Source organism: Oryctolagus cuniculus, chromosome 6 (genome assembly GCF_964237555.1).
Source record: "Oryctolagus cuniculus chromosome 6, mOryCun1.1, whole genome shotgun sequence".
In the NCBI taxonomy this organism is placed as follows: domain Eukaryota; kingdom Metazoa; phylum Chordata; class Mammalia; order Lagomorpha; family Leporidae; genus Oryctolagus; species Oryctolagus cuniculus.
In genome coordinates, this window is record NC_091437.1 from 33,734,680 (window position 1) to 33,751,248 (window position 16,569).

The 16,569-nt window shown below is 41.3% G+C and overlaps 1 protein-coding gene across 8 annotated transcripts in view; it reads left to right on the forward strand.

Annotated features, from left to right (window-relative positions):
- The window catches only part of RBM27 (RNA binding motif protein 27), a 107,888-nt gene that overhangs the window by 53,888 nt on the left and 37,431 nt on the right, over nucleotides 1–16,569 (forward strand). For 4 of the 8 annotated variants that reach the window (XM_008255173.4, XM_008255174.4, XM_002710287.5 and 1 more), the window contains one exon: nucleotides 12,813–12,977. The exons of the other annotated variants lie outside the window; for them this stretch is intronic. In XM_008255173.4, the coding sequence (XP_008253395.2) occupies nucleotides 12,813–12,977 (165 nt within the window). The remainder of the gene's footprint in view (nucleotides 1–12,812; nucleotides 12,978–16,569) is intronic. 8 annotated transcript variants of the gene reach the window in all.

Genomic DNA, 16,569 nt, shown 5'->3' on the forward strand with positions numbered 1-16,569 from the left:
CCCAGTCTGTCAGTGGAAATAACACGCACCTAATCACCTGGAATTGAAACTTCTATGGCTGCCTGATTGCTTTACTTTTTCATACTTTGTTATTAATAAAATTTTTTTCCTTTGGTGTGCCCCTCTCTGTTTCTACTATGTTATCTGCCCTCATCTATTGCTTGCTAGTTGACTTATCTGGATTATAGCCACAACCTTCTTGACACCCCCTTAAGCCACACCACATAAGGCTACTAAGCTGTTTTTCCCAAGAAAACCAACTGTGACCATTCCTCATGAGAACACTTCAGTAGCCACCATTCCCTTTAATTCCCTGGTGAGCCCGTCAGTAGCCTCTAACTTTCTTTTATCTAGCCATTTCTTCTTGGTAATCTTTTCCCCTATTCCCCAGTGTACATCTTCTCTGGTAAGGCCAATTACAACCTCTCTGCACTCCTGTCAATTCCTTCACTTTATTTTTCTATCTCTACTCCTCCATAAAGCTCTCTGATGTCTTATTCTTTCAAGACCAAAATCTTTTAAATACTTGGGTTATTAATATTTTAATCTCCAAAAAGTGTTTATTGCATAATAGCATATACGAGGATATAGATGTACTGTTTGATTCTGTTTTTTAAAGATATATTTATTGGGGCCGGCGCTGTGGCGCAGTAGGTTAATCCTCTGCCTGCAGCGATGGCATCCCATATGGGCACCGGTTCTAGTCCCTGCTGCTCCTCTTCCAGTCCAGCTCTTTATGGCCTGGGAAGGCAGTAGAAGATGGCCCAAATGCTTGAACCCCTGCACCCCCATGGAGAACCTGGAAGAAGGTTCTGGCTCCTGGCTTCCGATCAGCGCAGCTCTGGCCATTGCAGCCATTTGAGGAGTGAGCCAATGGAAGGAAGGCCTTTCTTGGAAGAGTTACACAGAGAGAGAAGGTGTGGCAGAGAGAGAGAGAGAGAGGTCTTCTTTCCACTGGTTCACTCTTCAGTTGGCCACAATGGCCGGAGTTGTGCAGATCCGAAGCCAGGAGCCAGGAGCTTCTTACTGGTCTCCCACGTGGGTGCAGGGGCCCAGGAACTTGGGCCTTCTGCTGCTATTCCAGGCCACAGCAGAGAGCTAGATCTTTCCCAGACCATAGTACCGGCCCCAGAAGGCCTTTCTCTGTCTTTCCCTCTCCCTCTCTGTAGCTCTACCTCTCAAATAAATAATCTTTTTTTTTTTTTTTTTAAATAGATATATTTATTTGAAAATCAGAGTGTATGCGTCCATATGCTGGTTCACTCCTCAGATGGCCCCAGCTGCCAGGAGTTTCATCTCGGTCTCCCATTTTGGTGGCAAGATTCCAAACACTTTTTTTTTTTTTTTTTTTAATATTTACTTTATTTATTTGAAAGACAGAGTTACAGAGAGAGAGGTCTTCCATCTGCTGGTTCACTGCCCAGATGGCCACAACGGCCGGAGCTGCGTTGATCCGAAGCCAGCAGCCAGGAGCTTCCTCCAGGTCTCCCACATGGGCACAGGGGCCCAAAGACTTGGGCCATCTTCTACTGTTTTCCCAGGCCATAGCAGAGAGCTGGATCAGAAGAGGAGCATCTGGGACTAGAACCAGCACCCAATATGGGATGCCGGCACTTCAGGCCAGGGCTTTAACTTGCTTTGCCACAGCACTGACCCCGAGGGTCCCAAACACTTAGGCTGTCTTCCATTGCTTTCCCAGGATGTTAGCAAGGAGCTGGATTAGAAGTGGAGCAGCTGGGACTTGAACCAGTGCTGGTATGGGATGCTGGTGTCACAGGCGGTAGCTTTTTCTGTTATGCTACAGTGCTAGCCACTGTTTGATATTTTTTCAGGTATATAAATTTATATTTAGTTGAGCTTCTTCAGACAAGAAATTATATCTGTGGGGTCAGCACTGTGGCGTAGTGCATGAGGCTGCTGCCTGCAGTGCCACATCCCATATAGGTGCCGGTTCAAGTCTTGGCTGCTCTACTTCTGATCCAGCTCTCAGCTATAGCCTGGGAAAGTAATGAAAGATGGCCTGAGTCCTTAGGCCCCTGCACCCACATTAGAGACCCAGAGGAAGCTCCTGGCTCCTGGTTTTGGATCAGCGCAGCTCAGGTTGTTGAGGTCATTTGGGGAGTAGGCTGGTGGATAGAAAATCTCTCTCCTTCTGCCACTGCCTCTATGTTAACTCTGATCTTCAAATAAATAAATCTCAAAAAAAAAGAATTTATATCTGTATACTTAAGTAATTGCCCTTCCTATTTTATATTTAATATCTCACAATCTTGTGATTAGTATAGTGTGTTTTCACAGTGTATATTTATTCTTCTGTTCTCATTTTTAAATTAGAAATCTCAAATATGCATAAATGTAGAACAGTGAACTTACATGAATCTGTCAGCCAATTTCAACAGTTATTACAATTTTTTAATAAAAGATTTGTTTATTTATTTGAAAGAGGGAGGGAGAGAGAGAGATCTTCCATCTGCTGGTTCATTCCCCAAATGGCCGCAAATGTAGAGCTGAGCCAGGAGCCAGGAGCTTCTTCTAGCTCTCCCAAGTGGGTAAGGACATCTCCTGCTGCTTTTCCCAGGCCATTAGCAGGGAGTTGGATCGGAAGTAGAATAGCCAGGACTCAAGCTGGATTCCATATGGGATGCTGGCGTCACAGATGGTGGCTTTACCTGTTATACTGCAGTTATTAACTTATCATTAATCCCCTTATATCTGTTTCCTCAGCTGTCACTATGATTGCTGCACACTTTTTGGACTTTTAAATTGGAAAACTGGGTTATTTATATCAGAGTCTGTTGTATATGCATTTTTTTAAAAAAAATATTTATTTATTTATTTGAAAGGCACAGTTTCAGAGAGCCAGAGGTAGAGAGAGAGATCCATCTTCCATCTGCTTGCTCACTCCCCACATGGCCTCAACGGCTGGAGCTGGGCCAATTTGAAGCTAGGAGCCAGGAGCTTCTTCTGGGTCTCCCACGTTGGGTACAGGGGGCCGAACACTTGGGCCATCTTCCACTGCTTTCCCAGGCCATAGTAGAGAGCTGGATTGGAAGTGCAGTAGCCGGATCTATAAACGACACCCATATGTGATGCCGGCGTTATAGGCAGCAGCCTTACCTGCTACGCTACAGCCGAGACCACAAAGGCATATTTTTACACATTAAACAGTATTGTGGGGGCCGGTGCTGTGGCTTAAGGTATAAAGTCACCGCCTGTAGTGCCAGCATCGCATATGAACGCCGGTTTGAGTCTCTGGTGCTCCACTTCTGATTCAGCTCTCTCCTATGATCAGAGAAAGCAGTAGAAGATGGCCCAAGTGCTTGGGCCCCTGCATGCACGTGGGAGACCTGGAAGAAGCCCCTTACTCATGGTTTCAGATTGTCATAGCTCTGGCTGTTGTGGCCATCTGGGGAGTGAACCAGCAGATGGAAGACCTCTCTGTCTCTCTCTATGCCTTTCCTTCTCTCTCTATATAACTCTGACTTTCAAATAAATAAATCTTAAAAAAAAAAAAAAGAGTATTGTGACTCATGATAAGAATTCCAGTTTATATTTAATGTTAAAAAAATTGGCAAATAACAGCAGTTTTTATATCATTGAATTTCACATTGTGGCTCACACTATAAACATTCCATTTTGCTTTATTTTTGAAAAATTTGACCTTTATCATTTCAGTGACATATTTTTCAGCCGGGACTGGCACCGTGGCTCACTTGGTTAATCCTCTGCCTGCGGCGCTGGCATCCCATGTGGGCACCAGGTTCTGGTCCCTGTTGCTCCTCTTCCAGTCCAGCTCTCTGCTGTTGCCCGGGAGGGCAGTGGAGGATGGCCCAAGTGCTTGGGCCCCTGCGCCCGCATGGGAGACCAGGAGGAAGCACCTGGCTCCCGGCTTCAAATCGGCACGGCTCCGGCCATAGCGGCCATTTTAGGGGTGAGCCAACGGAGGGAGGACCCTTCTCTCTGTCTCTCTCACTGTCTAACTCTATCTGTCAAATTAAAAAAAAATATTTTTCAGCCAATATTTATTGAATGCCTACTATGTGCTAGGCATTGGAGTCCAATGGATTTTTTCTGTTCTTTTGGAACAGAAATTTCAAACTTTGATTTTTCAAAGACTGGTAATATTTGTTAGAAAACTTAAAGATTTGTTTTGTTTATTTGAAAGGTAGAGTGGCATAGAGGGAGAGACAGAGAGAAAGATCTTCCATTTGTTGGTTCATTCCCTAAATGGTCACAACAGTCAGGGCTGGTCCAGGCAGAATTCCATCTGAGTCTCCCATGTGGGTGGCAGGGTCCCAAGACTTGGGCTATCATGTGTTGCCTTTCCAGGCTCTTTAGCAGGGAGCTGGATCCAAAACAGAGTAGCTGGGACTCAAAATGGTGCTGCAGCGTGGGATCCTGTTGTATGCCTCAGCTTAACCCACTCTTTACAATGCTGGTCCTTGTTAGGAAATTTGAGGGGCCAGTTGAGTTATTAGCAGCTGCTTCTTTTGCCAGGTTAAGGGCAGTCTGTGAAAACATCACTTAAAAAAAACTTTATTATATCAAAAATACAATCTCAGAATAAAGAATAGTCCTTAATATTACTTGATTTTATGAAATATTCACATTTCCTCCCATTTTTGCCTTATTCCAATAAAAGTTGTTAACTTATTGACAAATGAGAGTTATTGCTTTAGAGGTTGGTTTCATTGTTTAAAGATACTTAATTGATTGGCAACTGAATATTTTGGAAGATATAGACTATTCATATCAGACGTTTTATAGCTCTGTTGTGCAAACAAGTTTATGATTTTCTTCCTTTCTTAAAAACCTAAAATTTAATTCTAAAGTTTGTAGAGAAATTTGAAAACCTATACTGTAGTTCCTAATAACTATTTACTTATTATTTTTATTTATTTATTTGAGAGGTAGAGTTACAGATAGTGAGAAGGAGAGACATAAAGGTTTCCATCTGCTGGTTCACTCTCCAAATGGCCACAACAGCTGGAGCTGAGGTGATCTGAAGCCAGGAGCCAGGAGCCAGGTGCAGGGGCCCAAGCACTTGGGCCATCTTCCACTGCTTTCCTAGGCCATAGCAGAGACTGGCTCAGAAGAGGAGCAACCGAACTAGAACCTGCACCCATATGGAATGCCAGCACCACAAGTGGAGGGTTAACCTACTGTGCCACAGCACCAGTCCCCCTAATAACAATTTAAACATTACAAAAAGTTGAGGGGTATAGTATAGTCAGTCATCAGTTTTTAGGTCTTTGTGAAATTATGTTGATTAAGAATTATTTTTAATTGTCTTTGAGCCAGGTAAGTTGAACCTTTCAGATTGTTCAGTTTACTTTCCTAAATATTATAATCACTGATTTGAAAAAAATCAGAACTTGCATTACTTAAAAGGAAGTAAACAGTTATATGTATGTTTGCAATATAATAGAGAACTTGAACTATCATAAAGAGAAAGTTTAAATTATAGCTATTTCATTGCCATTAACAATTAGTATTAAATTCACAGCATAGAAAACATTTACTAATGGGAAACAGCGTATCAGATGCTATTTTCGTTTTAAAGATTTATTTATTTATTTGAAAGTCAGAGTTAGAGAGAGAGAGAGAGAGGTCTTCCATCCAGTGGCTCACTCCCCAATTGGCCACAACAGCTGGAGCTGCGCCGATCAGACTTCAGGAGCCAGGAGCCTCTTCCTGGTCTCCCATGCGAGTGCAGGGGCCCAAGGCCCAGAGCCATCTTCTACTACTTTCCCAGGCCATAGCAGAGAGCTGGATCAGAAGTGGAGCAGCTGGGTCTCTAACCGTTGCCCACATGGGATGCTGGCACTTCAGGCCAGGGTGTTAACCCACTGTGCCACAGCACCAGCCCCTCAGCTGCTATTTAGTTGTGAAAATTATATCCCTAGAGACCCAAAGTAAACAGAAAAATGAAATCTGGATTTTTTAATTTTTCTATTTCTGGAGGTAGAAATAGAAGTCTGCTCAATACTAGGTACTGGAAATAGATGAGTAAGAAATGGTTCGTCTGAGAACCTAAAAATCTGACCATGGAGAGAAATACATAAACTAACAACCACTACCCATACACACATAAAAACCAATTTTAGTAAATCTTGCTGGTATGACTAAATGAAATGAATATCTTAGAAAACATAGGTTGGCATTGTTTTGCAGCATGTTAAGTTGCTGCTTGTGATGCTGTTTTCCCATATGAGCACCAACTGTTCACTTCCAGTCCTGCTCCCTGCTAAATGAGCCTGGAAAAGCAGCTGACAATGGCCTAAGTGCTTGGACTCCTGACACCTATTTGGGAGACCAAGACAGAGTTCCTGGCTCCTGTCTTCAACCTGGGAGTTGTGGCCATTGGTGGAATGAACCAGTAGATGGAAGATTTCTTTCTCAGTCTCTGCCTCTGTTTCTCTAACTCTGCCTTTCAAATAAAATAAATAAATCTTTGAAGAAAAGAAAAAAACAAACAGGTCACAAAGGAACTAATTAAAAAATAAAGGGTTGGGGCTGGCACTGTGGTGTAGTGGGTAAAGCCGCTGCCTGCAGTGCTGGCATCCCATATGGGTGCCGGTTTGAGTCCTGGCTGCTCTACTTCCCATCTAACTCTCTGCTATGGCCTGGGAAAGCAGTAGAGGATGGCCCAAGTCTTTGGACCCCTGCATTCACTTGGGAGACCTGGAAAAAGCTCCTGGCTCCTGGTTTTGGATGGGCCCAGCTCCAGCTGTTGTGCCCATCTGGGGAGTGAACAGGCAGATGGAAGACCTTTCTTTCTCTCTCTCTCTCCTCTCTGTAACCCTGCCTTTCAAGTAAATAAATTAATCTTTAAAAAAATAATAAAATGTTTAGTCTACAATTGTAACTTGTTTTGAAAGAATGTTAAAAGAATTAATAAGAAGTAGCCCATTGCACAACTGGATAGGATATACATGATTCCTGATGCTGTTTGAAAGTTAATGTCAGCCTGCGCCGCGGCTCACTAGGCTAATCATCCTGCAGCGCAGGCACACCGGGTTCTAGTCCTGGTTGGGGCACCGGATTCTGTCCTGGTTGCTCCTCTTCCAGTCCAGCTCTCTGCTGTGCCCCGGGAAGGCAATGGAGGATGGCCCTGCACCCACATGGGAGACCAGGAGGAAGCACCTGGCTCCTGGCTTCGGATTGGTGCAGCGTTCTGGCCGTGGCGGCCATTTCGGGGGTGAACCAAGGGAAGGAAGACCTTTCTGTCTCTCTCTCTCTCTCTCTCTCTCTCTCTCTCACTGTCTAATTCTGCCTGTCCAAAAAAAAAAAAAAAAAGAAAGAAAGTTAATGTCAGATAGATGTACTATGAAAAAACTTTGGAGAGACAGCAGTATATATCCATGAAAAACAGCCATATCTTCTGTAGTATTTATACATTTTAACCAAAAAGTCACTTTGGTGTTTTTCAGGATCTTTTTTTTTTTTTTTTTGAAATATTTTTTAACTTATTTGTTTGAAAGGCAGAGTTACAGAGAGTGGGGAAATACAGAGACAAAGAGAAAGAGAGAACTTCCATCCACTGGTTTATCCCCAAAAGGCCCCAATGGTTAAGTAGGGGTGAGACCAAAGCCAGGATTGAGGAGCTCTATCCCTGCCTATTATGTGGGTGAGAGGAGCCCAAGCAATTGAGCCTTCTTCCACCACCTTCGTAGGCACATTAGCAGGAAACTGGATCAGAACCAGAGGACTGTGACTTGGAATTGGCACTCTGATATGGGATGCCATTGCAAATGACAGCTTAACCTGCTGTGCTGCAATGCTGTCCCTCTGTCAGGGCCATTTTTAAGTAAAGTATACTTGTTTTCTGTTTTATATTTGGTTGGTCTTCTACTTCCTTGAAGAAGATGCATGGAAATATTTTATAATTGGTAAAATTTTGTATCGAATGTGAGAAAAAACTAATGGGAATGTGACATGTTTGGTGACTGTTGAGTTGAAGGTAATTGTCCACCCTTCAAGTGAATTCACATAAATAATCTTTGTTTCAAAAAGTAATTTTCCTCTAACTATTATGAAAATACTATGTTACTAAGCTTGAGATTTGCTCATTTAATTCTGTGGAATACATAACCACTCATACAATGGTTTAATGTCTAGAAAAGTGAATCAGTGTCTCATCCTGTATTTTACTTTGATTCATGTTGCATTAGTTGTCCGAGTACCCATTTCAACGTTGTCATTTGGATACTTTAAGCTTTAACCTCTTCTTTAAGTGACTTTTCATTCAGTTCGTACTATGCACCAGGCACCATTTAGGCCATGAAACATTCTGAAGCAGGAGGCATGGTAAACTTGGTTAATATTTGGAAGATGTTGCTTTTTATTTTTTCTAGATTTTAGCTTTCAGCTTAACGGTTATCTTACAAGTTTTTTCCCTGTGAGTACTATTAAAAATGAAATTAGGAAAGTTACAGAAGATGACTTAAGTTTTACTTTGAATGAAGACTATCTTTTGGTTAATAATCAAGAATGTAAAAACTGATACCAGATGTGTAAGACAGAGAAACAACTTAAATGGGAACATGAACTTGGGGTGCTTGGGGTTCGGAATTATCCTATTACTCTGTGTTGACCAAAAACAAAGTTGAATGAATGTGAATTCTGACTGCTTTATCTTTACCATTATTGTAACTTGTTTAATTTAAAAAAATCATTTTTAAAGATTTATTTTATGTACTTGAAAGTTGGAATCACAAAGAAAGGGAGAAACAGAGACAGAAATTTTCCATCTGCTGGTTCACTCCCGAAATGGCCACACACAGATGACTTCAATGGTCAGGGCTGGGCCAGACCAAAACCAGGAGCTTCCCACACAGGTGGCAGGGGGCCAGGTTCTTGGTTCATCTTCCACTGCTTTCCCAGGTGCAGAAGTGGAGCAGCCCAGCTGACATGGCCGGTGCTGTGGTGTAGTAGGCTAAGCTTCTGCCTGCAGTGCTGGCATCCCATATGGGTGCTGGTTCCTGTCCTGTTACTCCTCTTCTGATCTAGCTCTCTAATTATGGCCTAGGAAAGAAGTAGAAGATGGCCCAAGTCCTTGGGCCCTTGCACCCACATGGGAGACCCGGAAGAAGCTCCTGGCTCCTGGATTTGGATCAGCTCAGATCCGGCTGTTGTGGCCATTTGGGGAGTGATGCAGCAGATGGAAGACCTTTCTCCTTTTCTCTCCCTCTCTCTGTAACTCTGCCTCTCAAATAAATACATTTTAAAAATCTTAAAAGAAAAAAAAAAAAAAGAGAGAAACAGAACAGCCAGAACTCAACCAGCGCTCAGTTTGGATGCCAGCATCACAGGTGGTGGCTTTACCTGCTACACCACAGTACAGGTCCCTTAAAAAACTTTTATTGTGAAAGCCTTGAGGAGAGCTGGTAGTCTAGTGAATCTGTGTGTACACACTTTCTGCTTCAAAAGTTACTGAGGTATGGTTAATCCAGCTTCATCTGTAACTTATTCTTGGTTTGATTATGCTAGAACAAGTCCGAAACAACATTCCATCTGAAAAAAATTTAGTATTGTTAAAAGATAAAGATTAAACACAGACGCACACACAGACAAAATCATGGTATTGTCACATTCCCCCCAAATTTTCTAACAGATATGTAGTTGATACTTATATATTCCCATTTTATTGTAAATATCCTGTTATAGCTGGTTTATTTGAAGCTAGATCCAGAGCTATGCACTACATGCAGTTAATAGATGTCCTGAATCTGTAACAGTTTCCCTTAACTTTTTCTTTTTCCTAGACATTTATTTGTTGAAGGAATAGATCATTTGTCCTGAAGAATTTTCTCACATTCTGGACTTGGCAGATTTGCATTTCCTAGGGTTATTTAACACATTCCTGTATTTCCTGTAAATTGGAAGTTATATCTAGACACTTCATTAGAATGACTTTTTGTCCCTGTTTTTGGAAAGAACATGTTACAGTTAGGGTTATATACTTCTATACTTCTTACTGTAGTACTCATCATTGTGATGCTCCTAATGTCTGTTTGTCTCCTGTGTTAGAAATATTGATCAGTATGTACAGTTATTTTCATTGTGATCCATCCATTTTAAAAGTTGTTCATGGTTTGACTACTTTGGATTATTACCTGAATCTGCTATTTCATTTGATACTCTAATTCTGTAGTTTCTCTTACATTTATTATTGACATTTTATTAAGTGAAACTTGGCAGTATTAACCATTTGGTTAACCTGAAATACACATTTTACATGAAAGGATAAAACTTGTTTCCTTTCATTTATTGGTTTGCAGAATGAGTTGGCTCCCTCTGTCTTCCAAAGGGACCACTGCATTTATTTTTAAACTATCATTATGAACTCATGAATTTTTAACATGTTTGATGTGTTTTCACTCCATTGTAGTCCTGTCTCATGTTCACATTGTCTCAGCTTTGCCAGTGGGAAGCTTCTTCATGATTGCTCTTGGTAGCCTTGTTTTTTGGACAAGCTATTCTTTGATAACTGTCTTGCTTTTGGAAGGATAAGGGATACTGTTTTTTGCCCAGTCTTAGAATCAGCTCTTTTTGTCTTAAAGAAACCTGTTTCTTCTAGAAGTATTATTTAGAGATCTTAATAGCTGTGTGTAAGAAAATCTGGTTTAATTTGAATAAGCAGCCATCTTTCTGAAGTGTTTGAACTACATGTTGTCATTCGTTTTGAAGGTGGACATTGTACAAACTAGCCATTGAGTTTCTAATTTCTAGAGGCAGTTATTAGATATACTTGATGAATTGAATAATACTTAATATATTTAATACTTTGTGTATTTAAAGTCATCATGTGGCCTGAGGTTGTTTTTCTTCACATATTTTTGTGTAGAATGCTATGTTTTGCTGATAGGTCACTCTTCATAAGGCGTTTTCTGTAACAGATCATACAACTATTTTCAGATCACTGAGGAATTGTTTTTGCAGTGTAATGAATGATCCTTTTTTAATATAATTTTTGAAAGGATTGGTGCTAAATACAGTTATGTGGTCTGCTGTACAATATGGTTTATCACCTTTTATACATTTATAGGAGAAGAGTGGTAAAGTGTAGCTTATTTATTTTTCATAAACATTGACCATGAAATCAAAATGGTTGTTTTGTAGCCTTTTTTTTTTTTTTTTTTTACAGGCAGAGTGGACAGTGAGAGAGACAGAGAGAAAGGTCTTCCTTTACCGTTGGTTCACCCTCCAATGGCCGCTGCGGTCAGTGCACTGCAGCCGGCGCACCGCGCTGATCCGAAGGCAGGAGCCAGGTGCTTCTCCTGGTCTCCCATGCGGGTGCAGGGCCCAAGGACTTGGGCTGTCCTCCACTGCACTCTCTGGCCACAGTGGAGAGCTGGCCTGGAAGAGGGGCAACTGGGATAGAATCCAGCGCCCCAACTGGGACTAGAACCCGGTGTGCCGGCGCCGCTAGGTGGAAGATTAGCCTGTTGAGCCGCGGCGCAGGCCTGTAGCCTGTCTTATTGAGATGTATTAAAAATCTGTAGGAATTGCTGAACTTTTAAGGACATTTAATCAGATGTTAAGGAAAAATTCTATATAAACTTTGTTTTTTGGTGGACATTTTGCAAACTAGCCATTGAGTTTCTAATTTACTATGAGACAGTTATTAGATATACTTGATATAAAACACTGACAAAGTTTTAGAAATATGTTTCACTTGGAGTTGTTACTGGATAAGATTCTAGTAAATGGAAAAAGGACTGTTTTGTTCCTTGATACCTTGTCTTTTTCTAATCCTATTCTATAGGACTTGGCTTCAATTGTGTGCATTCTTGCATCAGTGTATATACCTCTAAATGTACTTTCTTTCAAAATGAGATTCTTAATACCTGAAATAATTTAGTATGTTCAATGGTAGTCTGTTTTTTTGTTTTAGTCTCTTTTTTTCCTTTTCTGTATTTGTTATTCACTTGTTCACAGGGATAACACAGTTTTGTTAAATTGTTTCATTTTTTCTTTTTAATGTTATTCTCAGTGATGGTACATTTGTGGTAATTTATTTTTAATTCCTTTATTATTGTCTTTTCTGCTCCCAGATGTGGGAGTATATATCTTGTACAAATTTGAAATTGTATGAAGGGGATGGAGTGAAGGATTTTTTGTTTTGATTTGAGAAAGATGTGAGAGAGTTCCTGTCTCCTGGTTCACTTCATAAATGTTCACTGTGGCCAGGACTGGACTGGGCCGGGCCAGAGCCAGGAGCCAGGAACTCAATACTTGTCTCTCATTTGAATGCCAGGAACTCAGTTGCTTTAGCCATCACCACTGCCTCCCAGGGTCTAGACTATCAGGAGTCTGGATGCAGGAGCTAGAGAAGGGTGTTAAATCTAGGCACTCTGATACTTCACTCAGGCATCCCAACCCAGCATCTATTCCTGCTCCTTGTTTGTCTAATTTTGGTATGTGACAGCCTTCATACATATCTATGTATCTCTTTCTTATTGGATACAAAATTCTTAGCTCAGGGCTTCTTTGTCTAGTAAGTTGATGAGGTTGTTCAACTTTGAGCAAAACTAACACATAGGTACTCCATTTAAGATCGTAAAAGATGGGGTTATGCAGTCGTGCTACCTAATTCTTAGTCTTTCTTTTTGCATCAACACATCCTAACTAGTTACATGTCTAAGTTTTCATGAGTCAGAAAAAAATCTCAGTAACATCTTTATCCTTTACTGTTCCTGTTGGTAAAATTTCTCTGTTCTTCATTCAGAGTCTCAATAAGTACATCATTATCTAAGAGAAGCTTTGGACTCTCAATCCCAGCTGCCCTCCTATTCTTTCCTCTATAGGACAGCCCATGTACTCTCGTGAACATGGTGCTGCTGCATCTGAGCGACTTCAGTTGGGGACACCGCCTCCTCTGTTGGCAGCTCGTTTGGTGCCACCTCGCAACCTCATGGGATCCTCCATTGGGTACCATACCTCAGTCTCCAGCCCCACCCCTCTGGTCCCAGGTAAGCTTTGCTGCAGAAGGCTATCCATCTTGCTGATCTTTTGTATCATAAGGTGGCCAGCCTAAGAGGTGACCTGGTTCCCGCTCTGCTGTCACATTCCCATTAAAGCTCTTACCAGGTAGTTTTCTGTTCTTCTGCTTGTTTGGTTTGTCTTTAGTGGCTGCTAGATGATTAGGCCTCCTGTATGTCTTATCATCTCTGGTGTTCTCTGTATTTGCTTTCAGTGCCTTGGAAACAAAATCATGCTAATTTCTTGAGCTAGTTTCTAATCAGGTAGATAGGAAATTAATATCTATTTGAATGTTTCGTTTTTTATTTATTTTTTAAAAACGATTTATTTATTTATTTGAAAGTCAGAGTTACACAGAAAGAGGAGAGGCAGAGAGAGAGAGAGAGATAGGTCTTCCACCCAATGTTCACTCCTCAACTGGCCACAACGGCTGGTGCTGCGCTGATCCAAAGTCAGGAGCCAGGAGCTTCTTCCAGATCTCCCATGCGGGTGCAGGGGCCCAAGGACTTGGGCCATCCTCTACTGCTTTCCCAGGCCATAGCAGAGAGCTAGATGGGAAGTGGAGCACCCGGGGCTTGAACTGGCGCCCATAAGGGATGCTGGTGCTTCAGGACAGGGTGTTAACCCGCTGTGCTCCAGTGCTGGCCCCATCTATTTGAGTGTTTTCTGATTACTTAATTATATAAATTAGGTTAATTTTTCTTTAAAAAATAAACCTGGTTTCTTGCTGAACATCATGGATGAATTTGTTCTTTTTGCCCTCTGCCCCTTGTTGTATGGACTGGCTGTGTAAATGTAGTCATACTTGAAAATTCTTCCCTCTTAACTGACATGTATATTTTGAAGGTCTTTAAAAAAGTACTTTGTGAATGTCTTAAGAGTTTTTGTTTGTTTTTTAACTTTTCTCAATTTACTTTTAGATCTGGTTCATCGTAATTAACCACAAGACTTTTAAGTTTTTTGGGGTTTTGTATGGAATTATAGGACAGGATCGTTATGTAACTTTTAAAAAATGTTCTGTAGCATTAAAGATGGAGCAGCATTTATTTTCTGTGTTACGTTGCATGTAGTTTTGTAGTCTTTTTTTTTTTAATATTCATTTGAAAAGCAAAATGACAGAAAGATAGGTCTTCCATCTACTGATTTGCTCCTCAAATACCCACAATGACCAGGGGTGGGCCAGGCCAAAGCCAGGTGGCAGGAATTCCATTTTGGTCTCTTACATGGGTAGCAGGAGCCCAAATACTGGGGTCATCTTCCATTACCTTTCTAGGCATGTTAGCAGGGGAAGCTATCAGTCAAAAGTAGAACAGTAGGGCTCAATTGGATAATGCCCACCGTGCCACATTGCTAGCCTCTATTGCATGTAGTTTTCAGAATTGACATTTGTAACCATAGAAGCTTTTATTTTACATATTGTCTTCAAACTATGTTGACCTTAAATACATCTAAATTTAATAAACAAGGTGATTATGTTTGCTTTTAAGTTGTGCTTGTCATTGCAGATATGTTTCTGTGAGGAGGGCCTGCTTATGATTAAATATTGCCTTTAGTTGTTTTAAACAAATTACAGAGAGGAGGGTTAGAACAGAAGTTGAATTAAATATGAAGCCCAAGTAATACTTTTTGGAGGATTAACTGTAAATGTGACCCTCTAACCATTGAAGTTCAGAATCTATTTGGTTATAATAACCACCATCATGCAATTTTGAGGTTGACTGCAAGCTTTGAGCATGAAAAACCAATTCTATGATAGGAACATCATCGTGATAATAATTTATTAAATTTTCTGAGCTGTTCTCCTCTGAGGGGGCAGCACAGGCTAGCCTGGTGATTGATTTTCAATCTTAACATTTTGTTAAAGACAGTTTTTAATCTCTTGATGCCCTTTTTGTATGATTATGTGAACTGTTTCTACACCAGAAGAAGGGAAAGTAATGGGGATGGGGGAAGAGAAGGAATGCACTAGCACTTCTAGTTCTGATACCACATAACTTACAGAGTCACCTTGCTTTAATGGCATTTTGTTGTTTCAGACTCATGGTAACCCAGTGATGTTTTGTACAAGGAGAGAGTTTGAATATGAACCTGAAGTTAGGGAAAGCACAGTATTCAGGGGAGAGGTTTAATCTAAGACGGTTGAATGAGATTTGCTTTAGTGTCAGCTTCTTGAAAGCCTATGTTTATTTTGACAAGGGCTGCAGTCTCAAATGCCTTTAGATGCCAGGAGAGTCCCCTAAATAGGGATAATCTGTTGATCTTATATTCTGTATCATAGAAATGAAGGACCAATAATGAAGATCTGAATGCACTTTAAATTGTAGCTGAAACTTAATGTGAATTAAATAGGGAATTTTTCCACTAAGAAAAAAAAAGCCAGAGAACTATGAAAATCAGTGTCTTTAGTCAATTTTAACCCTTTCATTCTTTGTGGGATGGATAAAGAGAGTATGTACCAGTTGGAGATAAACACTTAGAGAATTTTCTTTTTTAAATATTTTATTTATTTATTTATTTATTTATATTTTTATTTATTTGAGAGGTAGAGTTACAGACAGTGAGAGGAAGAGACAGAGAGAAAGGTCTTCCCTCCAATGGTTCACTCCCCAAATGGCTGCAATGGCCAGAGCTGCACTGATCAGGAGCCAGAAGCCAGGAGCTTCTTCCTGGTCTCCCAGGCAGGTGCTGGGGCCCAAGGACTTGGGCCATAGCAGAGAGTTGGATTGGAAGAGGAGCAATCGGGACTAGAACCAGCGCCCATATGGGATGCCTGTGCCGCAGGGAGAGGATTAACCTGCTGTGCCAAAGTGCTAGCCCAGATTTTTATTTATTTGAGAAACAGAGTTAGAGAGGGAGAGAGAAGGAAAAGGTCGTCTTTCCGCTAGTTCACTCCCCAAATGGCAGCAACAACTAGAGTTGGGCTGATCCGGAGCCAGGAGCTCGGAGCTTCTTCCTGGTCTCCCTTGTGGGTGCAGGGCCCCAAGGACTTGGGCTGTCTTCTCCCTTCCGAGGCCATAGCAGATCAGAAGAGGAGCAGCCAGGGCACTAAACAGTGCCCGTATGGGATGCAGGCACTGCAGGTAGTGTATTAACCTACTTGACCACACTGCTGGCGATAATTTTTTAAAACCACAACATAATTATTTAGCATTAGAAGTCTAAAAAGTAAATTTTTAGTTGTAAAGAAAGCACAGGAAACATCAAAATATATGATGAAGGATGGTGGTAAAGATAATTGCTACTTTTGTATATATCAAATTTATCTTATTTAGTTGTATTTGAAGTATATTTTGTGTGTGAAACCAGCTGTTATCTCTCCAGTCTAAAGTGCAGTTAACTAAATGAATAGAATGACTCCTTCCCCCCAACCTCTGCAAATTCTTTAGAAGTTGGTGATGGCCGGCACCGCGGCTCAATAGGCTAATCCTCTGCCTGCGGCGCCGGCACACCGGGTTCTAGTCCCGGTTGGGGTGCCAGATTCTGTCCTGGTTGCTCCTCTTCCAGGCCAGCTCTCTGCTGTGGCCAGGGAGTGCAGTGGAGGATGGCCCAAGTGCTTGGGCCCTGCACCCCATGGGAGACCAG